The 22845-nt window shown below is 38.0% G+C and overlaps 1 protein-coding gene across 1 annotated transcript in view; it reads right to left on the minus strand.

Annotated features, from left to right (window-relative positions):
- Positions 1 to 606: 606 nt before the first annotated feature.
- Positions 607 to 22845, minus strand: part of EFR3A (EFR3 homolog A) — a 63631-nt gene continuing 41392 nt past the window's right edge. The window contains exons 13-18 of the mRNA XM_072413230.1: positions 20262 to 20312; positions 16701 to 16789; positions 15009 to 15054; positions 13828 to 13931; positions 13352 to 13401; positions 607 to 11903 (exon numbers count right to left, since the gene is read on the minus strand). Coding sequence (XP_072269331.1) covers positions 11798 to 11903; positions 13352 to 13401; positions 13828 to 13931; positions 15009 to 15054; positions 16701 to 16789; positions 20262 to 20312 — 446 coding nt within the window. The 3' untranslated portion in view covers positions 607 to 11797. The remainder of the gene's footprint in view (positions 11904 to 13351; positions 13402 to 13827; positions 13932 to 15008; positions 15055 to 16700; positions 16790 to 20261; positions 20313 to 22845) is intronic.

Raw genomic sequence — 22845 nt, forward strand, 5'->3', positions numbered from 1 at the left:
ATTAACAGATGTCAGAGGACTATTGTAAACTTTAGATTTCCATCTGATATGTGTACCGTACTTTTCCTTACTGATAAACACATTCTCTTCTGCACATTCTGCAAGTTGTCATATTCTCAGACACCTTTCTTGCACACAAAGGCCTGCTGTCATACTGACCTCAAAACCTATACATTAATTTCCTAAACCTACTGCTACTATATCCTTTTCCATCCCTCTCCTGCACATACTGCCTGCATTCACACCCTCCTCCTGCCTGAATATTTATACTTATGCCCTCCACACTGAACATACTGCCCACTCCAATACCCTTTGCATAATCCCAGCTGTCATATGTTTTACATTCCTCTCCAGCACATATTGCCTGTTGTCCTACCCTTTCGGCACTCCTCTCATGCACAAACTGCCAGCTTTCATAATTTGCACACGAACGTACCTTCTCCACTCCTCTCCTGCTCTCTGTAGACTTTTTCTAGCCTATAGCTCCTTGCTGTGACTTGCTGAGCCTTTACCATTATCTCGAGCTTCAGAATTACAATCAACTGCTACATACTTTTATGGCGCATCTTAACAAGAAAAACAATGAAGAACACAGAAACCAGAAACTCATGTTTAATTGCTTTAATTTAGATTACACCATGATATCATGAAATGACTTTTACATTCTATAAAACACAGATTAAAAAAAAAAGAGCACAATGCAATTTTCAGAAATAAACATTTGCAACATTTTCTTGGAACTGAAACATTTTAAACAACAAATTAAAACACAGTTTCATATTTAAAATACAACCTTACAGCTATGAAACAAAAACACAGTATTTACGCTTTAAAATTAGAGAATGCATGCGCACACTCTGGACAAAACTTTGAATCTGACAACCACTACATTTATTTGTTTTTGCCTCCCAAGAATATAGATTGTGACTACCTATGGGGACCACAATGGTTGCAGTTATGTATGGGCACTAAAAGAACCAAGGGTTGGGTTTTAAAATTCCCTGATCCCCTTTCCCTTTAGGTGTGTTCCCATTCTATTTGGACATCCACAGGCTATAACTTAGGTAAATAGGTAAAGGCCAGTAGAATGGCACTCACCTTTTCAGTCAAAGTACTGATGGCCTTTTACCCTGGATGCAAATTGGGTAGCTAGGATGCAAATTGGGTAGCTATGAGTTTCTTTGTATGATGTATGCAGAAAAGATTATCAAAGCCCAAAAATAATTAAGCTTTATCATATAATTAAGTAAAAAAAGATTCTCACAGTGTAATGGGCATCTCTCGGCATCTGCACAGGCCCAACGTTTACAAGCTCTGTCAGTAGAAGATGCCCAGTATTTTCCACATCAAGGGTGCTTTTAAAACTACTACCGTAGCACTAAGCACCATATGTGCTCACTATGCTATTAACATCTTCATAAAATTATTAGACAGATCATTACAAGTATGTTTTTTATGCCAGATACTTACCATTTCCATGGATTGGACATAAGTAATTTTGAATGGTATACAGTTTAAATCTCTGTAAAATGGATGCAATTGGTGCATTGCAATTTGTATCTACATACAGAGTGTTCCCATTATTATGAGCATGTTTGTATAGTAGGTGCTCCCATTGTTTCAGGTGTCTATTAACAGTAGGTGCTCCCATTGTTACAAGTGTCTTTGTACAGAGGCTGTTTCTATTGTCACAAATCTCTCTCTACCTTTGGTTCTTCCTTTGTTAGGACAGTCTCTGTTCAATGGACGCTTCCATTAATACGGTATAAGAGTGTCTGTACAATAGGTGCTTCTATTGTTATAACTGCCTGTACAAATGGGTGCTCTCATCGGTAAAAGTCTCTCTACATGGTTGGTTCTTCCTTTGTTACGAGTGTGTCTGTACAATAGTTGCTTCCATTGTTACAACTGTCTGTATAGTGGGTACTCCAATTGGCACAAGTGTCTCTCTAGAGGAGATTCTCACTTTTTCATGAGTGTCCCTGTACAGCGAGTGCTCCAATTATTATGTGTATGTGGCTTCACACACCGTTAAAAGCCTCTGTACAGTGGATACTCCCATTGTTTTCAGTATTACATTGGGATAGCATTAGGATACCATGAACTGATATACCTCAAACAAAGATGAAAATGTCCTAAACTTCTTTAGACCAATGGCCTTTTCACATATCCGAAATTGCCTACAACTAAATAAAGTAACGGTCTATATGACAAGATTGTTTAACTGATGCAAAGGTATTTGTAAATCTAAATCTGGCGGTATGACCAACTTTAGGCAGAAGGGATTGTAGGTTGGAAGACCGCTGTTGTACTACAGCTGCTACCAATGTGTTCAAGAAATGCCGAAACCTAACAAACATTATGACAAATAGCAACTTACACATAATTCATTATGGGAATGACAGGATTTTATCTCTGCTCCCTTACAATAAATTCAAGCATTATGGGCACATCACCCTTTGTCCATTAAAAAATGAACTGGATAGAAGTCCAGTTTGGGGCTGTGTATGTGAAATGATAGAAGTTTTTGACCTTTTTGTATTATCATGGGTGAAGGGTATATTGAAGAGGTGATGATATGACTGATAAAGCCACCATCACCATGGCTGGTCACCTATACCTAAGCCCTATAGCTTTTCTATGTGGGATGCTGAATGACAATTAAGATCGCTGCATCTGCAATAACCCCACACATACAAATGCAACCAATCTATGGGCCAGGCAAACAAGAGGCTACAAAGGCCCTGATCCTCCCTGTCTTCTGGAACACTAGAAAATATTTTATTTCCTGCAACTTCAAAGAACATGTAAAACACAGCTAAAAAATGTAATGAACCTACCATGCATAGATGAAACAGCTTCTCAATGTGCTTAATCCAATAATCGTTAATACCAAAAACAATGGCTCCACCTCAAACCTTCCTCCTTCTCTGCATTATTTTGGGACCTAATGTCTGTACTTCAGTTTAAATTAACCAAATATTTTTTTCCAAAATGTATGCAAAGTTTGTTTTAGAAAGCAGCCACTCCTTCCCTTGTTGCCGAAAATTACCCTTGATGCCTATGAAGAAGCAGTGGTCTCTTTGCAGAGGCATGACTTCCAACGTTTTAAAGGTATACCTTTTCAGTTAGAAATGCTCACAGTACCTACTGCCTGGAGAGATGATGCTGAAATTACCAGCATGTGCTGGATCTCTACAAAGGGACCACTGCTTCCCAAGAACACAGGCTCCTGAATTCTGGCAGCGTACAAGCTTTTCGACTTAGGGAGTGGCTGCTTACTAAGGGAAATAAACACTAAAACTCCCCTTTTTTTTCAATGCACTGGTGGGGGTGAAGTTAGCTAATTTTGAACTGAAAATTTAGTTGGGCTTTAAATAGTCTTTAAATATATTAATATTTGTGTGCATGTGAAGTGTTAAATATATTGCTTTTTAGTTCCACAGTGTTACAAATGGAATCTCACACTAACCCAAGGAAGCATAGGATTCCATGATAGTTAAATCATCAGTGCCAACCACAGTGCAATTTTTTTTCTAAAGTTCTAATGAAGCTATGCCACCTCTCTTACTAAGGCTGTGAATGAATCTACTCTGCAAATGGTATTTAGGACCTGCATAGAACATAGGAATTGCTCAAAACTTTGCCTGTTGGTATACAAGATTTTTAGACATGTGTAGGGAATTAAATGTTTTTTGCTAATGCAATATAAAAGATGAGCTGGAAGGCTCATCGACACAGCTCTCTGGGTCTAATTTCCCTCCTTGTAATAAAGCAGAACCACCCCAACTGCATCTCAGGTCAATTGAAGTCTTACAGCTTTTGATAGCCCTGTATCCTCCTATGAGATGACTTGATGCTAGAAGGCTTTAGTAAATCTCAGTACTACTTGAAACTTGCTGACAGCCTATTAGCAGCTTCTTTAAAATAACATTAACAGTTCTTTCCATTACAGCAGAACTAAACTTGTTGATGAATGGTGAGGTTCTGCCATAATCAGCAAGTATGCACAGAATACCTGTTGAAAATGGCACATATTTACCTGTGTACAGCCGCCCTACAGCGATGACAAGTCCAGGACCTGTCATTACGGCATCCTCGGAAGGCACCATCTTTGCCACAGGCTCCATGGTGGACTTCTGTGAAGATGGCCTTCCTCATCCGCAGACTGAAAACATTTGCAAACAAATAGCTAATGACTTTTGGGAAATCCATTCCAGGTTTGCTGGATCACCCAGCTTCACTGATGAAAGTGTATTCTCTCCAGCCTTGGAGAGCTTTGACAAATCAGGCCCAATATGTTACAGCATGTAACAAGACAGGTGATTAATACTAATTACAAAGCTGACAATTCGCTGTCACGTCTAATATTCATAATTTTTGAAAAAGGCTGGGAAAAGACAGGCGGGCAGCCGTTTTTTCAAATGTGTCGATTTGCTGGGAACATGTGAGGCTTCTAAAGCCCCAAAAAGGTGAAAAGTAAATTTTCTTTTCTTGGGAGGCCTCTGTGTTGTCACCAGTATCTTGCAATTCAATAGACTGTGCTCAAGCCTCGGTGTTACCACTTGAAACTGACTAGACATTTAATATACGTTCTAAGTAAAAACTTTTTTAAAAAGCAGCAACATGTTATCACGGAGGGCAGACATGTATGTTCTACACACATGATTGTAAATATAATGAGCTTTGTATAGAAAATATATCTAACCCTTCTAACTAATGAAGAGCTGGAAACTATATATCAACGTTCATTAAGCTAATATTCATAAAAAATAATTTTCTAAGTCGGCATACAATTCTACTACAAAATGGAGTGTACACTGTACAGAAAGCGCATAAAAACTAACGGCACTTGGCAAAAAGGTATAACGCTCACGCACTAGAAGTGAAACACGACTGCAAAAGCGCGGTGTCAAACCAGTTAACAGAATTACTCACTAGGTTACGGATATATCAGGATGGCATATGCTACAATGTTGTGCCTTACTTACGAGTTCTATTAATGAAGGTTTTAGCTGCCAATAGCAACTGTATAAATCTCTCTTCAGTGTTCTCCCTATATAATTTTTTTTAACCGGGCTGGAAGCTGTAGGTGGGTGGTCAAAAACGTAGTAGGGTCAACACATAACTAATTTACCGTTCCTCGGTGATGTTGCCATAGGAATACAGTAACCCCTTTAATTCTGTTAACTTTTTACTGATCCCCTATACTATGCTCAAATTTTCTAATGCCTGCCCCCTCAGTATGCCCCTGTATTATGACCCAACTTTCCCATTCCCATAACTGCACAAAAACAGCCGGGTGGTTACTTAAAAGTGCCGGGTGGTGTGCCCGGCTAAAAGGGACTAGGGGAGAACACCTTTTTAACATCATATACTGTACTGGGGTCATTTGATTGTCATGGAATATTATGGCAGTATGTAGCGCAAGTTGTGTCCATGTCATCCTAGAACAAAGAGACAACACATGTCGTACTAAGTAAATTAAAGAGACACAACATTTGTTCTTCCTATTATCACATAGCCTATTTACATTGGACACGTTATATAACAAAAATGTGCAAACGTATACTTTATTCTTCTTTTTTGCCAAGCGTACCCAATGATTAGACCCACAAGAGTTGCCCATTTTGTGGGATGCAGTCATTGGCCCTTTTGTAAGAGGTGTTTGAAGGGTGAGGGCCGGCTCCAGCTTACAAAATGGCTTCTGCTGTTGGGTACAAATTACAGGTATAACTTTTAAAGCTAAGCTATTTACATCTCAAAGAAACACAGTGTTTCGGTAACTCATAAATCACTTATCTAGAACTGTCCTTCGCTTGGCTGGCATTTGTTCATTGTATATATTTGCCAGTAGAAGGTGGTACAGGGGATGTAAATCACGCTTCTCTATTCTTAGGACACCTGGATGCACTTTAACAGCTGGACTGCAAGTGGTACCAGGTCCGGTTTCAAACAAAGGGGGCTTTCAACACACAGACAGTTGGCATTGAGAGGCATGGTATTTTGTTTTCTTCCCTTTAGTAAATACATTGAGGAATTCTATCAGTTCTAATATAAGGGGAAAAAGTCCCGCTTACAACTGCTTAACATAATGCTCAAGCTACCAGTTATGCAAACAAAGTCCCTTAGAGATTCCGAAGCTCCTCCATCTTTTACTTAAAGTGCCGGTTGTGTTCAATAAATTCAACTCTCTTTCAACAAATATTATTGGTATACATTTTTAAAGGTTCTCTATAAAAGAGGCTGTTTTATAGCATTCTGCTTTTAGTCTGTGTCCATGGGCACTTGTATCAAATGCTGTTTTTTCCTTTGGATCCAAATTAAAAATGCAAAAAAGGGCTGAATTTTACTTTAGTTCAAATGCAGCTTAATAGGAGATGCTGCATCCAAAGAAGCACTATACAAAGATGGCCTCTGAACTGTCATATGTACAGCTCATTTAAATTCAAGGAGATTTGCATTTGGGGTAAGTTGCAAATGAATGTCGAATGCAGGAAAACCATGGCCAGAGACACAAACCCTAGAGCTATGTTCAGGCGGGCATTCGTGGGTATTCCCAGGCAGCTCCAGGTGGTTGGCACCTGTGGTTTCTAATGGACCAGCTTTTCAACATTTGACTGTGCATGGTATTGAACTGCTTGCTGCTGCCCACATTCATAATAGTAGTTGCAAGTTGGAGGCTATATGTAGTTTCTTAAGCACAGACACAGTTCACACTGCTTCCTCACTGCCCGTCTGAACTTAACCTAAATATGCTGAGGGCTATAAATTACTGAATGGCCTCCAATTGTGAGTAGGTAGACCATGTTTACCTCTTTCCTTTAGAATAGCAATAGTGCAAAACATTCCATAGATATTCATTCCATAACCAGCACTATAGCAGTGATCTGTCAATGCAGAAATGAGGTAACTTAAAATGGTTTGCATGATGCAGTGTTAAAGATCTGAAACCATCTCAAACATATACTGACAGACATGGACAGATCTGACCATAACGGAGACAAGCAAGTCACTTTCCCAATCAGCAAACATAAACTCAACATTTAAAAGATAATTATGTAAACAGTCCTGTGAGACCCCATGAGGGTAAAGTGACAACCGGGGATGTGTGCTTTGCTCATCAAAGTGTTTTTTAAACTGTTCACACATCTCTACATCTGCCTAATACCAAGCATGGGCATTGATCAATTATAACAAACTCAAGAGAGAGGAAGAAGAGGCTGCCAGAAGCTACTGCAGAAAAGAAACCAGCCATACAGAGGGCAGCAGTGAGTTCCTGGAGCATCAGATTACATGCAGCTTGCTTGTTTTATTATGGTTATTTTTACTTTTATCATAATACAATATATACTGAAGAAAAACAAGCATAATCAGGTTCTACCAGGACTTCTTAGTGCCATTATTCCTTGCATAAAACTGTCACTTGGTGCCAGAAAAAGTGCATTTAGTCTGTCACAGCCTATTTAATGTCAAACTCCAGTAAAACCTGTTATATTAAATTGTGTATTGTGCCAAAGTTTGGTTGATTTACCATCACTTCCTGTGCTCTGACACCAGAATAAAAAACAAGAGATATGGGGTATGTTCATTGCTGCTGCTTCTTTCTCAGATGGCGAAGCTACCCATCAACGCTGTGATTAAGACAGGAAATGCAAGGAAATCTTCTCAAGACTGCCAAACAAAAATTAGCCCGAGCTTTGGCCTATATTCCCCATAATTACATCTCAGCACTGTAAATAAAATGGTGTCTTTGGTCATGGTATTATAGGAACAATCTTTCAAAGATTATGGAGATTCTTCTAAAGTCCAACCAGTGTAGATCAAGCACTTTTGAAGAAGCCCCCCAATAGGTCAATCACATGTCATTCCCTTGCATAAATGAGTACAGCAAATGCAAAGGATGATGAGACAAAATGGGTCGCTGGACAAATTTAAAGTAGGGGCTCCAAATGCACAGCATTCCAGCAGACGGCAACCCCAGTCATTGGGCCAGATATAATAAAGCTCTCCGATGCTGGAGAGGATACACTTTCATCAGTAAAGCGAGTGATACAGCAAACCTGCAATGGATTTCTTCAAAGTTATTTGATATTTGTTAACAATTGTTTTAAATCATTGATCAGATCCATTCCATGTTTGCTGGATTACCCAATATCACTGATGAAAGTATCTTCTCCAGCTTTGAAGAGATTTATATCAGGTCCATTCTGCCAACTGTTGTCCTGGAAAAGTTGGGGACCATGGCCACCTGTCCAGCGTGCCCTACCCTAAAACCCACCCTTTGCAAAAGATACTCCAATTGATTGTATTGCGTTGAAAAATCACTCTATATATGACTGCTTTAAATTTGTGTAAAATAATTTTTTACTTCATTTAAAAAAAAGTTCAATATTTTAATGCATAAACATGAACAAAATGGTCAAAACATAAAAAAAAGGAATTTAGAACAATGTAGAATAAGAAAAACTAAAATGATCTTTCTCCTTTTCCCATTAATTGTTTTTTTTTTCTATCCAGCTGCAGACTTCTCTGGTTAGCTGTCTCTGTAAACTTTAAAGCCACCTTTGTGATTATAAAAAAAAAAAAAAAAACAAGATAGGATCCTCTTTATATTTAACAGCCTACTGGTAAGTATTTGAGTGCATGTAAAAAAAAAAATCTAGATAGGTGGAAAAGGTGCTGCAATTTACCCCAGTTTTATAATAAAGAATATACTGCATCTCTGGGGTTCATTGAGATGCCAAACCACTCATGGCAGGAAGTAGCAAATTATTCTTTGAAGCATGCACATCTAAAGGAAACGTTCTTTGGTAAGATCCATTGCTCTAAACACAATCAGAATATAGAATGAAACCTAAAAAAGCCTTCAAAGTCCCAAAAGGCTATCAAGAAAGTTGAATGGATTTATTAGCAAATTTGCTTGAATTGATGGTCTATACCAGTGTTTCTCAACCAGGGTTCGTGTCCAGAAATAACTGGGGGTTCATCGAGCAATGAGCAGTTTGTGACTGTCAGGTCAGTTACCACTGATATCAATGATCTTTTTTGGCCATCGGAAAGAAGGACATTCTTCCCAATGGCCAGCATTGTAGGATGAATGTTTCCTACTGACCACCATATTGTAAGCTGTGGATATAGTAATATTAGCAGGGGGTCCCTGGAACTTAAAAGGTATTTCCAGAGTTTTCCCCCCATGTTATAACAGTTAGGAAAGACCACTCTAGAGGCTTATTCCAATAGGCGAGTGGAACCCTTTTTTAAAACAGAATTTATTTTCATATAAATCATATATGTTTTATGACCTATTGATACATGAATTAATCCTGTTCTAAAAATATATATGTTTATCTAGGCCCCAATCATTCATTTGCAGAGAAGCGTATATAGTTAATGCCTTTGGCTACAATTTATCCTCCGTTCAGAATGTCTTCAATTGTAGCCACCCCATTGTACTGTACAGAGTTGTGACTACAAAAGTAAACACCCACATTCATGGTAAACAATGCAAGGAATCACGGGACATGGAGTTTTCTAATGGGTAGAAAGCTGGAATCGCAGCCTTCACAATGACTGACTGCAAATAAGAAGACATTAAAAAAAAAAAAAAAAAAAATCACTCATATGACTGTGTGCTTGAACCTGGGATCTGGCGCGCACACGTACTAGATTCCTATATGATATTTTATGATGAAATATTCTTCAACATTTGATCTGGCTTTCCTTTCTTTCCCAAGTCACAGAGGTAGAACAAGGTCAGCTAAAGGCTAAGAGATTCTGCAGCTGGGAGAAAAAGTATTTTTAAAACCAATACTGGTATGGACAGATTAGGGAAAAGTGGAACATTTGTCAGGTTCTAACTGCTCTCTGACCCCCATTAGATTTCCCACCAATTACTGTCTTAGTGATGCAAACAAAAGAAAAATTTTTTAACACTAAAAGACAGCAACAAAAAAACTGGCAGAGGTCCTAAACGCTGCTATAAAAGTAAAGTTGGATCCATTGCCGTCTTGTTCCCAGTAGGGGAAGTCAACTTCAATAAAAACCTGACAGATGTTCTGATTCTTCCATATTTAAACCAAAACTTTAAAACATTTGACTGGAGTTCTATTTTAAACACAAGACTGGATGTACTAGTAGATACACTTAAAAGAAAAATACAATAAAAAAAAAGATAAAAGATACAATATTCTAAAGCTGAACTCCAGACACAAACTTACAATTCACAACAGCCACAGGGGTTGTGTTCCCCAAATTCCATAGCACAATCCAGATTTTACTTGTTAAAGCAGCAATGACACAACCACTATTATAAAAACTCTGTGCAGACCAGAGCTGTGGGAGGAATCATGTAGTTACTTATTTACCAGCCTTCCTGCAGCAGTCACGGTCTTTATTACAGGAAAATGGTCACAATTGATTAAAATGTATCACAATCTGGAAGGAATACACAAAGCACACGGTGATTCAAGTAAGACTACACATGGCTCTTGTATTTTGTATTTGTTTAGCCCGGATTTCAGCTTTAATTAGTCAGTCTACTGACAACCAATATTTCATTTTGGGTAGGTATCGGCAGTAGGAGTCATTCACTAGCTAACACTTGCGGTTATTTTGTGGTGAGCATGATCAAGGAATCTCATTCTTCACTGCATTCTCCACTGAGCCATGTAAATCTATATTACAACCTTTTTATTTTTTTAAATATCTAAGTGAATGTGATCAGGTAAGTGTGTAAAAATAAAGAAATGAAGTCTAAAATATGTTTTATTTCCATGTATAACGTGTCATTATCGACACATACAGGTAAGGACACTATATTTGCACCTTACGTGTGCCTACAACACTGGTAATGTAGTTTAGTAATTGTGCTCTGCAGTGTCGTCTGTAGGTCAGTTGACACAGAAAAACCATACCCTGCCATGTTGGATGCAGACATCGGTATAACATGGCATAATATTCCCAAAATGCAACTTCGTAATTAAAAGTGACCTTAAAAAATTACATACAAATTAGGAATGCAGAAAAAAAGTAAGACGCTACCATTTTACTTCATGTTTTCGCAGGTGGACCTCACCTCTAGCGCTACCAAAGGACAGGCAGTGGATAACTCAGCCAATGAGCGTCACCCAAAATGGAAATATAGGATTTGAGTGGGCTTAGCTCGTAAAAGGGAACCGGTCAGCCATGTAAAGTTTTAAAAGTAGAGTTTAGCCTCTTCTGTGAGTTCATTTCATTCTGGCATTAGTTAAAACAAAGGGGTTCCTTCCCGATTTATATTTGCCCCCCCCTTGTGCTCAGCCCCACCTACTGAAGCACTGATCAATGAGACTGCCTCAGTGACTACTAAGGGGTCTGTCTTGTTAGGGCTGCTGGTGGCTGGGTCTTAGTTCCAGCAGGTGAGGCTCTATGGTGAACTCCTGGTAGCAAAATGCAACCATGTTCACAGATGAGAATTTTTGCATTTCTTTTTTTAACAGCTGACATGTTCTCTTTAATACAAGCTGGAAGCAAAAAACAGCACCAGACTCCTACTTCACAAAGCTGTCATTGTCATCCTTCCCAGCTTCAACAATTACACACCAACAATTCAGAATTTGTGCACATTTTAAGTGATTCGCTTTTTGGTGTCCGTAAGAAACAGTCTTCGTCTTTTACATCGGTCAAATCTCAGCCGGCTATGTAACAGTTATAAGTCCCTGCCTTATGGATCTGATGGAGTGTCTGAATACGGACAAGCTGAACTAACCCAAATACACCAGCAGGACCCCTGGGTGGATGAACTGGGACCTGCAGCTTAATAAACGCAAAGATCCGGGAACTTCATCTCGTACACTGGAACGGACTGGTACTGGGCATGTCCTGCTGTGATGGTGATTGTTCCTGAAGGGCTGGGTGGGGGCCTGAAACAAAAAGATGAAAACATTTAATCAGAGCAAAGTTTTAGTCAAATTGATTTTTTTTTCCTGAGGGTTGAAGAAATAGGGAAGGGTGGGAAGTTCAATCAGTTTTTCTGCCTGTGTTCCTACAGAAAGAACTGAACTTCTTTGTTAATGTGACAACTTGTATTGAAGAGGGAATAGATTGGTATCTTTTGTTCTATTGTTTTCCTTTAAAGTTATTAAAGCTATTACCATCATCACGCAATCTCATTGATCAATTCATATAATCAATGGATCAAAATTATTCATACAAGCATTGGGTTTTTGAGATCTCTTGATCAACTCATGTTCATTACATTTTGGAGCAAAGGCACATATACTTATCTTCAAGAATAACTGAGGCAAAAAAAAATGATTAATGTACATTAGTACTGATGACAAATATTCAGCATCAACAGCCCATCATTTCTAGTGTGTTGACGAACTTTTAATTCCCAATCAATATTTATATTGAACAAACTAATTAAACTGGAAATAAACTGAATGTCAGTTTATGTATGACTAGTTATGTCCTATTGCAGGACATAAGAGTTAGGAGATGCCTTCATGATGGAGACGACAAAAAAGAACTTGTCTCTCTTTTATGTTCTGAAACTTACCAATCCCTAATTATGTATTATATCCCATAATTACTAAAGCTAATCTATAGTGTTAGAGTTCTATAGAGTTCTTTTATAGGGCCTAATTTATTAAAGCTCTACATAGCTGGAGAGGATACACTTTCATCAGTGAAGCTGTGTGATCCAGGAAACCTGGATTGGATCTGGTCCAGGATTCAATAAATTCAGGTTCACTGATGAAAATGTATCCTCTCCAGCCTTGGAAAGCTTTAATAAACCAGGCCGATAGTCTGCAAAGATATCGGAGAACACTGCTAAGTGAAATGATTGCAGGCAAAAAGACTTACTATATCACTGTATTTCTGGAAGGAACAAGTATTATTTTAGCACAGATATACACACAGATCAGATCTGCATAACATTGTGTAGGCACTCCCTTGTGTTACCCAAAGGAGGGCTGTTCCATTGAGGAATGGACACCAAAACTGGTGCTTCCTGTGGTATCTGGCACCAAAATGTTAGCAGGAGATTCTCTAGAGTCACATGTCCCTCGCTTGTTCTTTATTGGACCAGATTTGATAGTTAAGTACTGAATACCCCACCAGACCTGCTGTTTTGGAGGTGATCTGACCCAGTTGTCTGACCATCGCAATTTGTTCTTAGTCAAAGTCGCTCAGAGCCTTACACTTCCCCTTTCGTTCTTCTAATACATTGCCATTAAGTATGTACATACATAAATTAGTATTGCTTTCTATTTTTAGGACGATTTTTTTTACAAAAACTATAAACTCCACAATATGAGCAGGAAATAGTTAAACCAAGAACAAATATCAGATTATAAAATGTTACCTTATGGTCAGCTCCAGAATCTGGGCCAGTTTATCATGTAGCATGTTAGCCTGTGCACAAAGAGAAAAGGATTAGACACATACAAAAAAACCTCATTATAGGACAAGCAAGACTAACTATGGCTATATACTTTCTTTGTAGATTTCATGTTTCAGTGACTATGTAACAAAATGTATTCAAATCTAATTCAGTAAACCTTAGAGTTATTTCTAGTATTACAGTAACCTGGAGGAAAAATCTGCTCCATGCTAGAGAATAGGAGCTAAGCAGGCATTGTCTGCTTCCATATGTATGTATTGTAAACCAAAATTCCCCCAACGAAACATTGTATTTGAAGTACCAGGGTGTAAATGGTATTGCTATTTCTCTTTGCCCCAGCTTTCAGGTCTCCTTCATTCTCCTTTGCACAGTGTGTTGATGACCTGTAAAGTGTAACATCAGCTCCAAGTCAGCACAAACTAGAGATAAACACTCACTTTAGATTCACATTGTGCAGCAATTTCCTCAAATGGTGCTTTCTGAAACTTTTCTATGACCTGGCGCCTCTTCTCTTTTTCCTGCTCTTCCATTCCTGTATTGTCTGTTTGGAAGAGACAAAAAATTGCATGTAATATCTTCAAACCACACAAAGCATATTTCCACTTTTTTGTAAACCCCAAATACAACAACACTTTCTAAAATAGAAAATTCTGCTAGTTTAGGGAATCTTTATCCAGTCCTTGCAACAACACACAGCTAACATGTATGTAATGTATGCATAGCCAAACTTTTTAAATAGTTCTTGATGGAGTGGGTTAGGATAAGAATCAATCACAATCAATCAGGTAATCGCTGTTCGATCAAGGAAATCTTGTCCCACTTAAAGTGGCCACAATTTTTTTACTTTATATAAAAGTAAAATGTTCTTGGTTTTGTTCCCCGGCTTTAAAAAAAAAAAAAAAAAAAATCTTCTGTCTTTACCCATGGCCGGTGGGTCAAATATCCCAGGAGGCTTCCGGCTGCTCCTTCTGCACATGCCTGAGATCAGGGATATTTAGGCATTGAAAAAAATAAATAAAGGGTTCTATTCTCGGCAGGCTACGTCACCCAATCTCGCACCTGCGCAGTGTGAGATCTGGTGACGTAGCAGGAAGAATATGGTGGTGCCCGGTGCTTCCTCTGCACCGGGACAAAAGGAGGATTCCAGAATGGTGCAGGACCAAATCAAGGACCGCTCTGGAAGGATCAAGAGTTCCGCAGAGGTAAGTGGGATTTTTTTTTTTTATTTATGTTCCACTAGCTTACTTGCACTTAATGTTTTTTTTTTTAACAGAATGTTAATGTTCGATTCATTAGCCTATCATTTCTTTCATGTATGTGATTTGATTTATTTTCTTTATGGTTACCGTTATCTTTAGCATGGTGTTTGGCATTTTTTGGTCACAAAGAGCAAACCAAGGCACTAAAAAAATTGCATAGCTCATGTAAGAAACCTCTGGTACACGTATTCAAAATCATCAACCATGCCGAGTGTAAACAATACTTTAAAGGCATATAGAGTAGGGGAAAGAATAACTTACGGTGCAAACAAATATTTTTCTTAAATCACTTTCAATAATTAATATTTTTTTTTTGTGTATTGGAAAAATGGCTGCTATGTATAAAAAGGTGATCTTACCAATGGCCTTCTTCAATGATTCAAATGTGATCTCTTCAGTGTTCACCTATAAAGAAGAAGGCCGTTAAGGAAGCTGTACATTTTATCATATTGACAAACCATTCTTAATACTGATTTTATCATTGTAAGACTTTGAAAAGTATTTCAATAGGTACCAATAACGATGTAAGATTTCCAGTCAATGTAGGTAAAACAGAACTCCAGTCAAGATCATTAGAGTTGAAAAGGGCAAAGAAGACATAAAGACCCACACCCAGACTGGGGTCTTAATGGAAAAGTGGGTTTTGTTTGTGGGTTGTTGGCAAAATAACAAATTTACATACAAAAATACAAAGAACATGAAAAGGTTTATTCAATATAATTATTATTAATATTAATAATAACCCATATTTATATAGTGCCAACATATTATACAGTGCTGTACATTAAATGGGGATTATTGTACATTTTCAAAATATCTCAAGCAGAGTACAGGAATGCAATGACATGAATCAGTCTTTTCAGGCAACAAACTGTGGCAACATAGTTGGAATCCTTTAAAAATTCCTAGTTTACCAATGCATTTCGCAAATTGCTTCCTGAGGGGAAATAGCAGAAATTAGGAATTTCCAACCACTCATATGGTGTGCCAAAGGAAGTAAATGTAATTCTAAGAGTATTAGTATAGATATTCTTTTACAGGATAGTGAACATCATTCATCCATTAGGACCCCAGTCTGGGCATGGAACTTTATATCTTTTTTGCTAATGTCGGTATTTTGAGCTTTGGTTGCTAAACTAAATAGATTACAAGCTAAATACGTAATCCTTCCTTCTTTTCTGCTTTATACTTTAGAGTTGAAAAAGGGTTTAGACTTTCTAACAAGATTCATAGCAGTCTGCGAGTCCGATTAGTGAAAAGTCTCACTGTTTTGAAAAAACCCTCGGAACACAGAAATCAAGACTGCGTTTTATTGGAGAATTCTTAGAATACATTCGGTTATACAATACTAGGCATTGCCTCCCAAAAAGGCAGATCAGCACCCTTATGAATTTTTCTGTCACTCTAATCTTTTCTCTTATCATGATCCTAGTTCATGCATACTGCAGAACACCAACTGGAGTCTGTTCTGCTTCCAAAACACCCTACAAAGGTACAGTAAAAAGAGAAGTAGCATGACAAATGAGCTTATCATTCACTCCTATAAATATCCTCTTTGGGCTGGTATGCACCTGATTGGCTTCCTGTGCTACTTCTCCCTCCCTCTGAGCGTGGCTGTACAGGGAGTGCAAGACTGATGCCAAGTCAAATTTGAGTACTTTCACTTCTTGTATAGTACTAGTATCCATTATATAGTATATATAATGGATACATTATATACTATACATTATATAGTATATTATATATTATATTATAGTATATTATTACTATACATTATATAGTGGAACTAACAATTCACTTTTAAAGGTACTTGAACAGGCAAGTCATTATTGCAAAAAGGGACAGACAATTTCCTTTCTACAATAATCTCTTCTACCTGCCCATTTGCACCGAGAAAATGTCAAAATAGCTGGGTTGGGCATGTGTAGCCCAGCTTTGGTTGCCACGATTCTTACCAATCCTGGCATCCCTGCCTGCATTCTTTACCACACATGAGCAGTACCCTGCCATACAATGTGGAGAGGCCAATATGTCATAATGTTATGAGTTACCTTGTCTTCTGTGTTGTTTCCAGTCATAATATCCACCTGGATGGATATGGTGTCCACTATGCTCTTTCTTCTGGATAATCGGTCTTCATCTGTTGATATATAACATCATTAGCATGATAAAACAAAAATGGTCATTTGTAAGTGCTGGGATGTGGGTTCAGCAGCTGCTTGCAACTGAACTCTCTCAGTTCGGGACAACAACATGGTACCTTATTGAAGCAGTAGAATGCTGTAACATAGCCATTAATGCAAATAATTTTGAGCTTAGGTGATACCCTTAAAAAGACAAACTTTCTGCTTGTACTCATGGCACAAATTTACTTTTCCAAATGTGAAGTCATAGAACAAGTAAACACCTACAAGTCTATTAAACAGGTTAAAGAACAAAAATGCTGTATAGTAAGGTACAAGAAATTATGTAAATGCTGATTGATTGCTTCAATATATATCTGTACATCTGCAGAGAATTCAGTAATGTTACTTCTACAGCTTGTACTTACCAGATTTTGTTCTGCAAATATACAGTGGAGAAAAAATTATCACAAACCGTGCACAGTGTTACGTAATAACTGCTCTACATGCAGTGGTAGAATGGCAACCTTAAGTGGAACAATCATTTGACCATAAACTTAAATTAGAAAATATTCTTAATTTTTTACAGTAAAAGGAAACAAAATTACTTGTGGCTTCTGGCAAACAGCACAAACTTATGCTCAAGCCACCTAACGTGTAACCGGGGTTTTGCCGTGCAAGAAATGCTACTAATTCTACTAATAATCTAAAAAGTTGCCATAGTAAAACAGATCACACAAAGCCACTCTGTGAAAAACATTTTACTAACTGGATGAGAGTATATTATATATTATGGTATGATAGTATGAGTCAAACTAAGCCCTCTTTATGTGCTCAAGGCAGTGATGGTTTATGGAAGTTCTGTATCAGATAGCCTGTCCCCTGCTGGGTGCACTGGTTGCTCACCCAGCCAAATCAATAGATCACTTATAGGACTAAGGACTCCTTCCCCACGTCCATGTAGCGTTGTTGGTGTATGGGTGGCTAACTATAAATCTAATAATCTAAAACTAATAAATGCCCAGTATCCAGGATTAGTTATTTTAAGTAGGATGGAAGCGCACTGCATAGGTGACTCTCAGCCCAGGGAATTCTTTATTGTTTATATGTTGTGCTGTACTATCAAAAACAATAAAAAACACAATCTTTGCCTCTGCTAATATGACCACAATAAAGATTCCCTCTTGCCTCTCCAAAATGTCCTCCCCAGACCCCATATGAAATGGCACAGCAATGGCACAGCAGAGGAGCAGAGGAGAAGCTCATGAGTTAGCTTTACTTGATGCAGTATCTTGAATTGCAACAAAGAATTTAGAGGTTGCTGAAGAAGCCAAAAAAAAAAAAGTGGTGGCAATTTACAGTGTTGGGACCCAGGGCACTAAACAAACAGGGAACACACTTTGGGTTATGATGCTAGTGACACTTATGGTTCCTTGGAGACACACGGATCCTGCCAGATTAGTTTCTTCAAGAGGGGTGGATTGACCTCCCTGGTCAATCCAGCCTGGTGTCAGATGTCTCAAGTGACTTTGGCCTTAGCAGAATACAAACTGCAAGAAACCACTTTATCCTCTAGCATCGCTCAGATAAGTTACCAGTATTTGCAAGGAGAGAATTCTTCTCACTGACCTAGAATATAGGAGACATTTTTCACATTGACCACCAATGTAGGGAGACAGGTCTCCAAAGACAGACTATGTAAGGGAGCACTGCGTGAGCACCAGGCTTAGGAGATCTGTTCCTATTTCCTTTTTAGCCATTTATATTTAATACATTTTGATTTAGTGGATATTACTAAAAATAATTTTGCTGGATAGAAAAGGGAATTATGAAGACTGATCTACCTTTGTAGATGTTTGTAAAATGTTTGGCAAATATTAAAATAAATCATGCAAGAAACCTATCTACATCTTACTGATCAACAGAAAAAAAAAGTGCAAAGCAAAAATGATTATGAGAAAAAGCAAAAAAAGGATAAGGGAAAAAAAAAAAAAGCAAAAATGAAAATGTAGAAGAGAGAGGTTACAGGTTGAAATAATATAATTGTAAACGTGCATTTAAAATGACAAGTGCCACCAAGCAGGCACATGGAGTTCCACCTCAGCTGTAGAGCTAGGACATGCCTAGAGCCGGATTCAAGGGTTGGATGATTACAACCTACTGTAAAATAACTGTGTTTCATCTTACAGCAAAAAGAAGAAAATGTCCCTTTGAAAATTAATGATTTCATATTGCGTTTTCATGATTACACATTAAATAATTCACACTGCCTCGATCCATTTCAGCTGAAGCTGAAAAAAACGTCTCTGCTTGCTCAGTGACACAATGTTTCACAGTGAACAGTGATTGAAAATGCCTAACTTCAGAAAATGTATTAGTGAATGAAAACTATAAAGAGATACTGAAAGCAGATATCCAGGTTAAGAGATTGATACATGCCTGGAATAAATATACACAACCTTTCTTACCTGGCAGAGGAGATATACATATGTTCAGCTAATCTTGTGATTCACATACCTCCTGCCATGGTTTCAGGTAGGTGACACTACTAAAGTCTATGTAAGCAATAACACTGTGGTCTGCTAAATATACCACTGAAAGTTGCAAAAAGGAAATACCTATTGATGTGTCAGATCCACGAACGACCCTAATGCAAGGGAAGGGGGAGAGCGCGCAGCAGGGTGCCGCTCCGTCGTTCTCCCCCCCCCCGCCTCCATAGAGCAGAACGGTGCTGTATGTACAGCACCGTTCATGCATCGTGTGGTCCTTTGTCGTTGGAAAGGATTGTGAAAGATCCTTTCCAACGACAAAAATTGCACGTGTGTACGCAGCTTAAGTAGTGAACCAAAAAAGTTGCTTGTTCATTAAAATATAATTTTTAATGCAACTTACATTATTGCACCAAAAACTATATGTGGTGGTGACACAGGAAGCTGCAAAGCATGAAACAGGATTATCCACTTGCTTGGCTATACACAGTGTCCAGGCTGTGTGACTCACAAGACTTGCAAAACAGTATTTCAGTTCCAAAGGCAGGTATAGCTCTATTTATAAATGTTTTAGCTCAAGATTCACCTAATGTTTATCTAAAATGTGCATTTTTACACATTGGATTTAACTAATTCATAATTAAGGCTTGAGTCAAATTTTAATTATGATAATTTGTTCTTATTTGAATGTAAAGAGCAAAACGTGTGAATTTTGGGTTAAATTTGGGTGAATCTTGGGATATAATACAGTACACATTTCAACTTTGTATTTGTTGGTTTGCCCGGAGTTCAGATTGAACTCGGAAGGCAATAAGGACAAATAGTTATCTTCTACCATTCTAGACAAACTACATTTCCTTAGTGACTACAGAACTAGATTAGTATTGTTCTCTGCATTAGACTAATCTTAACACACTACTTTAGCCAACACACAACTTAATATTCAAGTTACAACCAGAAATAGGACTACACTAGGTCAGTCTAGGAGGCGCCGGATTACCTTTTGATCGACATGGACTTTTACGTGCTTTTTTGACTGATGGAAAGAGAGCTACATTGAAAAGTGGAGAGAATTTTTGATTTGGTAAAAAAATTATTGGATTAAAGGGTCAGTTTACACAAAAAAGATATTTCACTACTTGTTGATGATGATGAAGGTAATCTCCAATTGTTTTTTTATATTTAAATCAGAAACCCCAATGAGACATAAGTTCACAGCTGAAACAGTCAAATATTGATCTGTTGTAGACTGGAAGGGGGCAGACACACTGATGTGAGGTATGGCAGGGATCTCTTATTGTTTATGCTCCAAAAAGAAGCCAACTCAATAAGAGAAGTGATGCCAATAACAGAAATATTCTTTTTGTGTAGAGCGGACCCCTAAAGGAGTGGTCATTGCTGAGGGGTAGGAGGATGAATAGGTAAGGAGCATTTGAAAAATACACAAATATATTCAATATGGGATATTAAATAAAAGTAAGGATAACTGAAATCAGGAATGCAATAAATCACAGGACATTTTTTACATCTGAACCAGCCACATAACAAAAACATCCTTTTATGTGATGAAATTAATTCAGTTTATGCAGTTACCATGTCTACAACAGCTCACCGATCTGCAAAATCATTAAAACCTAATATTGTGTACGCTCCACTTGTGCAGCCGATACAGCTCTGACCCAAAAAGAATAGACTCCAAAAGACCTCAGAAGATATTGATATGATAGATAATATAAGGCTTCAAGATGTTAGCAGCAAATGGCTTAAGTAGAACTGAAGTTAAATAAGTAAATGCAACCAGACAGGTCCTTTTTGAAGAAGAGACAGGCAATGTCCTTTCTGCAATAAAATAATCTTACCTACTTGTTTGCAAATTTTTAAATACACTTCCCTCTCCTCCCTCCTTGTTTGCAAACTTTTATTTTAAATACACTTCCCTCTCCTCTCTCCATTGCCAATATCTTCACCCAGTCCTCGTCCAGGTTCAGTCTTGATTGGTTAGGCCAGAAAGACGTAACTCTCACACATGCACAGAAGAATTAATTCATTCCCAGCAGCAAGGGGTATACCTGGCATCGTACACCAAGCTGCTCAAGAATTGCTAACAGGCAGGTAAATATGTTTCATTGCAGAATGGGCATCACCTGTTTCTTCTGAAACAAAAAAAACATCTGCCTGCTCGCAATTTTTTTTTGTTTTTATCACAGGTTTGTTTCTGATTTAAAGTCACACTGTCTCTGCTGGGCTGCCTTCTTCATACAGTGCAACCTGCTGCCATCTACTTCCTAGGTAAATGACAAATTTGCTCCTGGTCACTCACATGATCTATAAAAAAAAAAAAATATTCATCAGAAGAGGCCACCTTCCTTCATGCTACTATTTTGACACTCACATTGTAAGCACTTTTGGCAAATGACAGGAGTCCACATGGTTGCTCTGACTGGTCTGCAATACACAGCAAGCCAAGATAAACTGTAGGCTGAAACACATTTTTCCTTCATGGTCAGCATAAACTTTTTTAGAAATTTGTGTCATACTTTTCTGTAGGATAGAAACAAAGAGGCTACAGAACCCCAATCCCCTTCCAAAAATCAGTGAACTTTGGACACCAACATCTTGTGACCAGTACTCGTAAGCTTTCATTGGACATTTGGTAGGCACTAACCACTGTATGACAGGAACACCCAACAGACCCGGCCATTTTGGAGATGCTCCGAGTCCTCTAGCCATCACTATCTTGTCAAAGTTACTCAGATCATTACACTTGCCCACTGCATCCAACACATTGCCTTCACAGAACCAACTGTGCAATTGCTGACTAATATATTCTACCCTTGAATTCTGTTATTATAACCAGATACCTAAATGGTATATAGCTCATATGTTAGTGGTTTTAGTTTTTGGCTTATCAGAGTTTTTAAACGTTCTGAGACAACCTCCTCAGTATGCCAGCGCTCACAGAAGGGGCAGGGAGCGATCCAGCACAGCTCTGAATTATCTTTTAAAAAGGGAATAAAGGGATATACACAACATGGCTCTCTAACTCCCAATTATTATTAAAGAAAAGGGGAGGACACAAAAGGCACAGCTCTAATTATCTTATAAAAGGGTGATCACAGACACAGCATGGCTTTACTCTTAAATTTACTGAAGGCAGCCACAAACATAAAATAACTGTTGCAGTCTCATATAAAAGATCAGATCAGTTTCATATTAGCCATCCCCCCATCTTCAGAGGTTACAAGAAATTGCTGATGTGTTCTATTTAAGTCAGTGGTTAAAAAAAAAAAAACACTGAAAAAGAAGTAATATCCAAACCTCATAAAAATACAGAGGGAAAAACGGCATTTTTGTGCCAAAAGAAAATCTTTTTATTAGTGCCACAAAAAAGCCGTCTTTCCCCTCTGTCTTTTTATAGTGTTTACCAGATAGGCTTGGCAACCATTTTTTATTGGAATAAGATTTTCTTTGGTTTCTAAGCTATTATTTCTAATATGCAAACCCAATAGTGTAAAATAATTCCAAACTTTCCATTCAATTTTGTTTTTAAAGATTTGCATGTACAAATAGGCTTCCCCTGTATT

Source organism: Pyxicephalus adspersus, chromosome 5 (assembly GCF_032062135.1).
Source record: "Pyxicephalus adspersus chromosome 5, UCB_Pads_2.0, whole genome shotgun sequence".
NCBI classification, from domain to species: domain Eukaryota; kingdom Metazoa; phylum Chordata; class Amphibia; order Anura; family Pyxicephalidae; genus Pyxicephalus; species Pyxicephalus adspersus.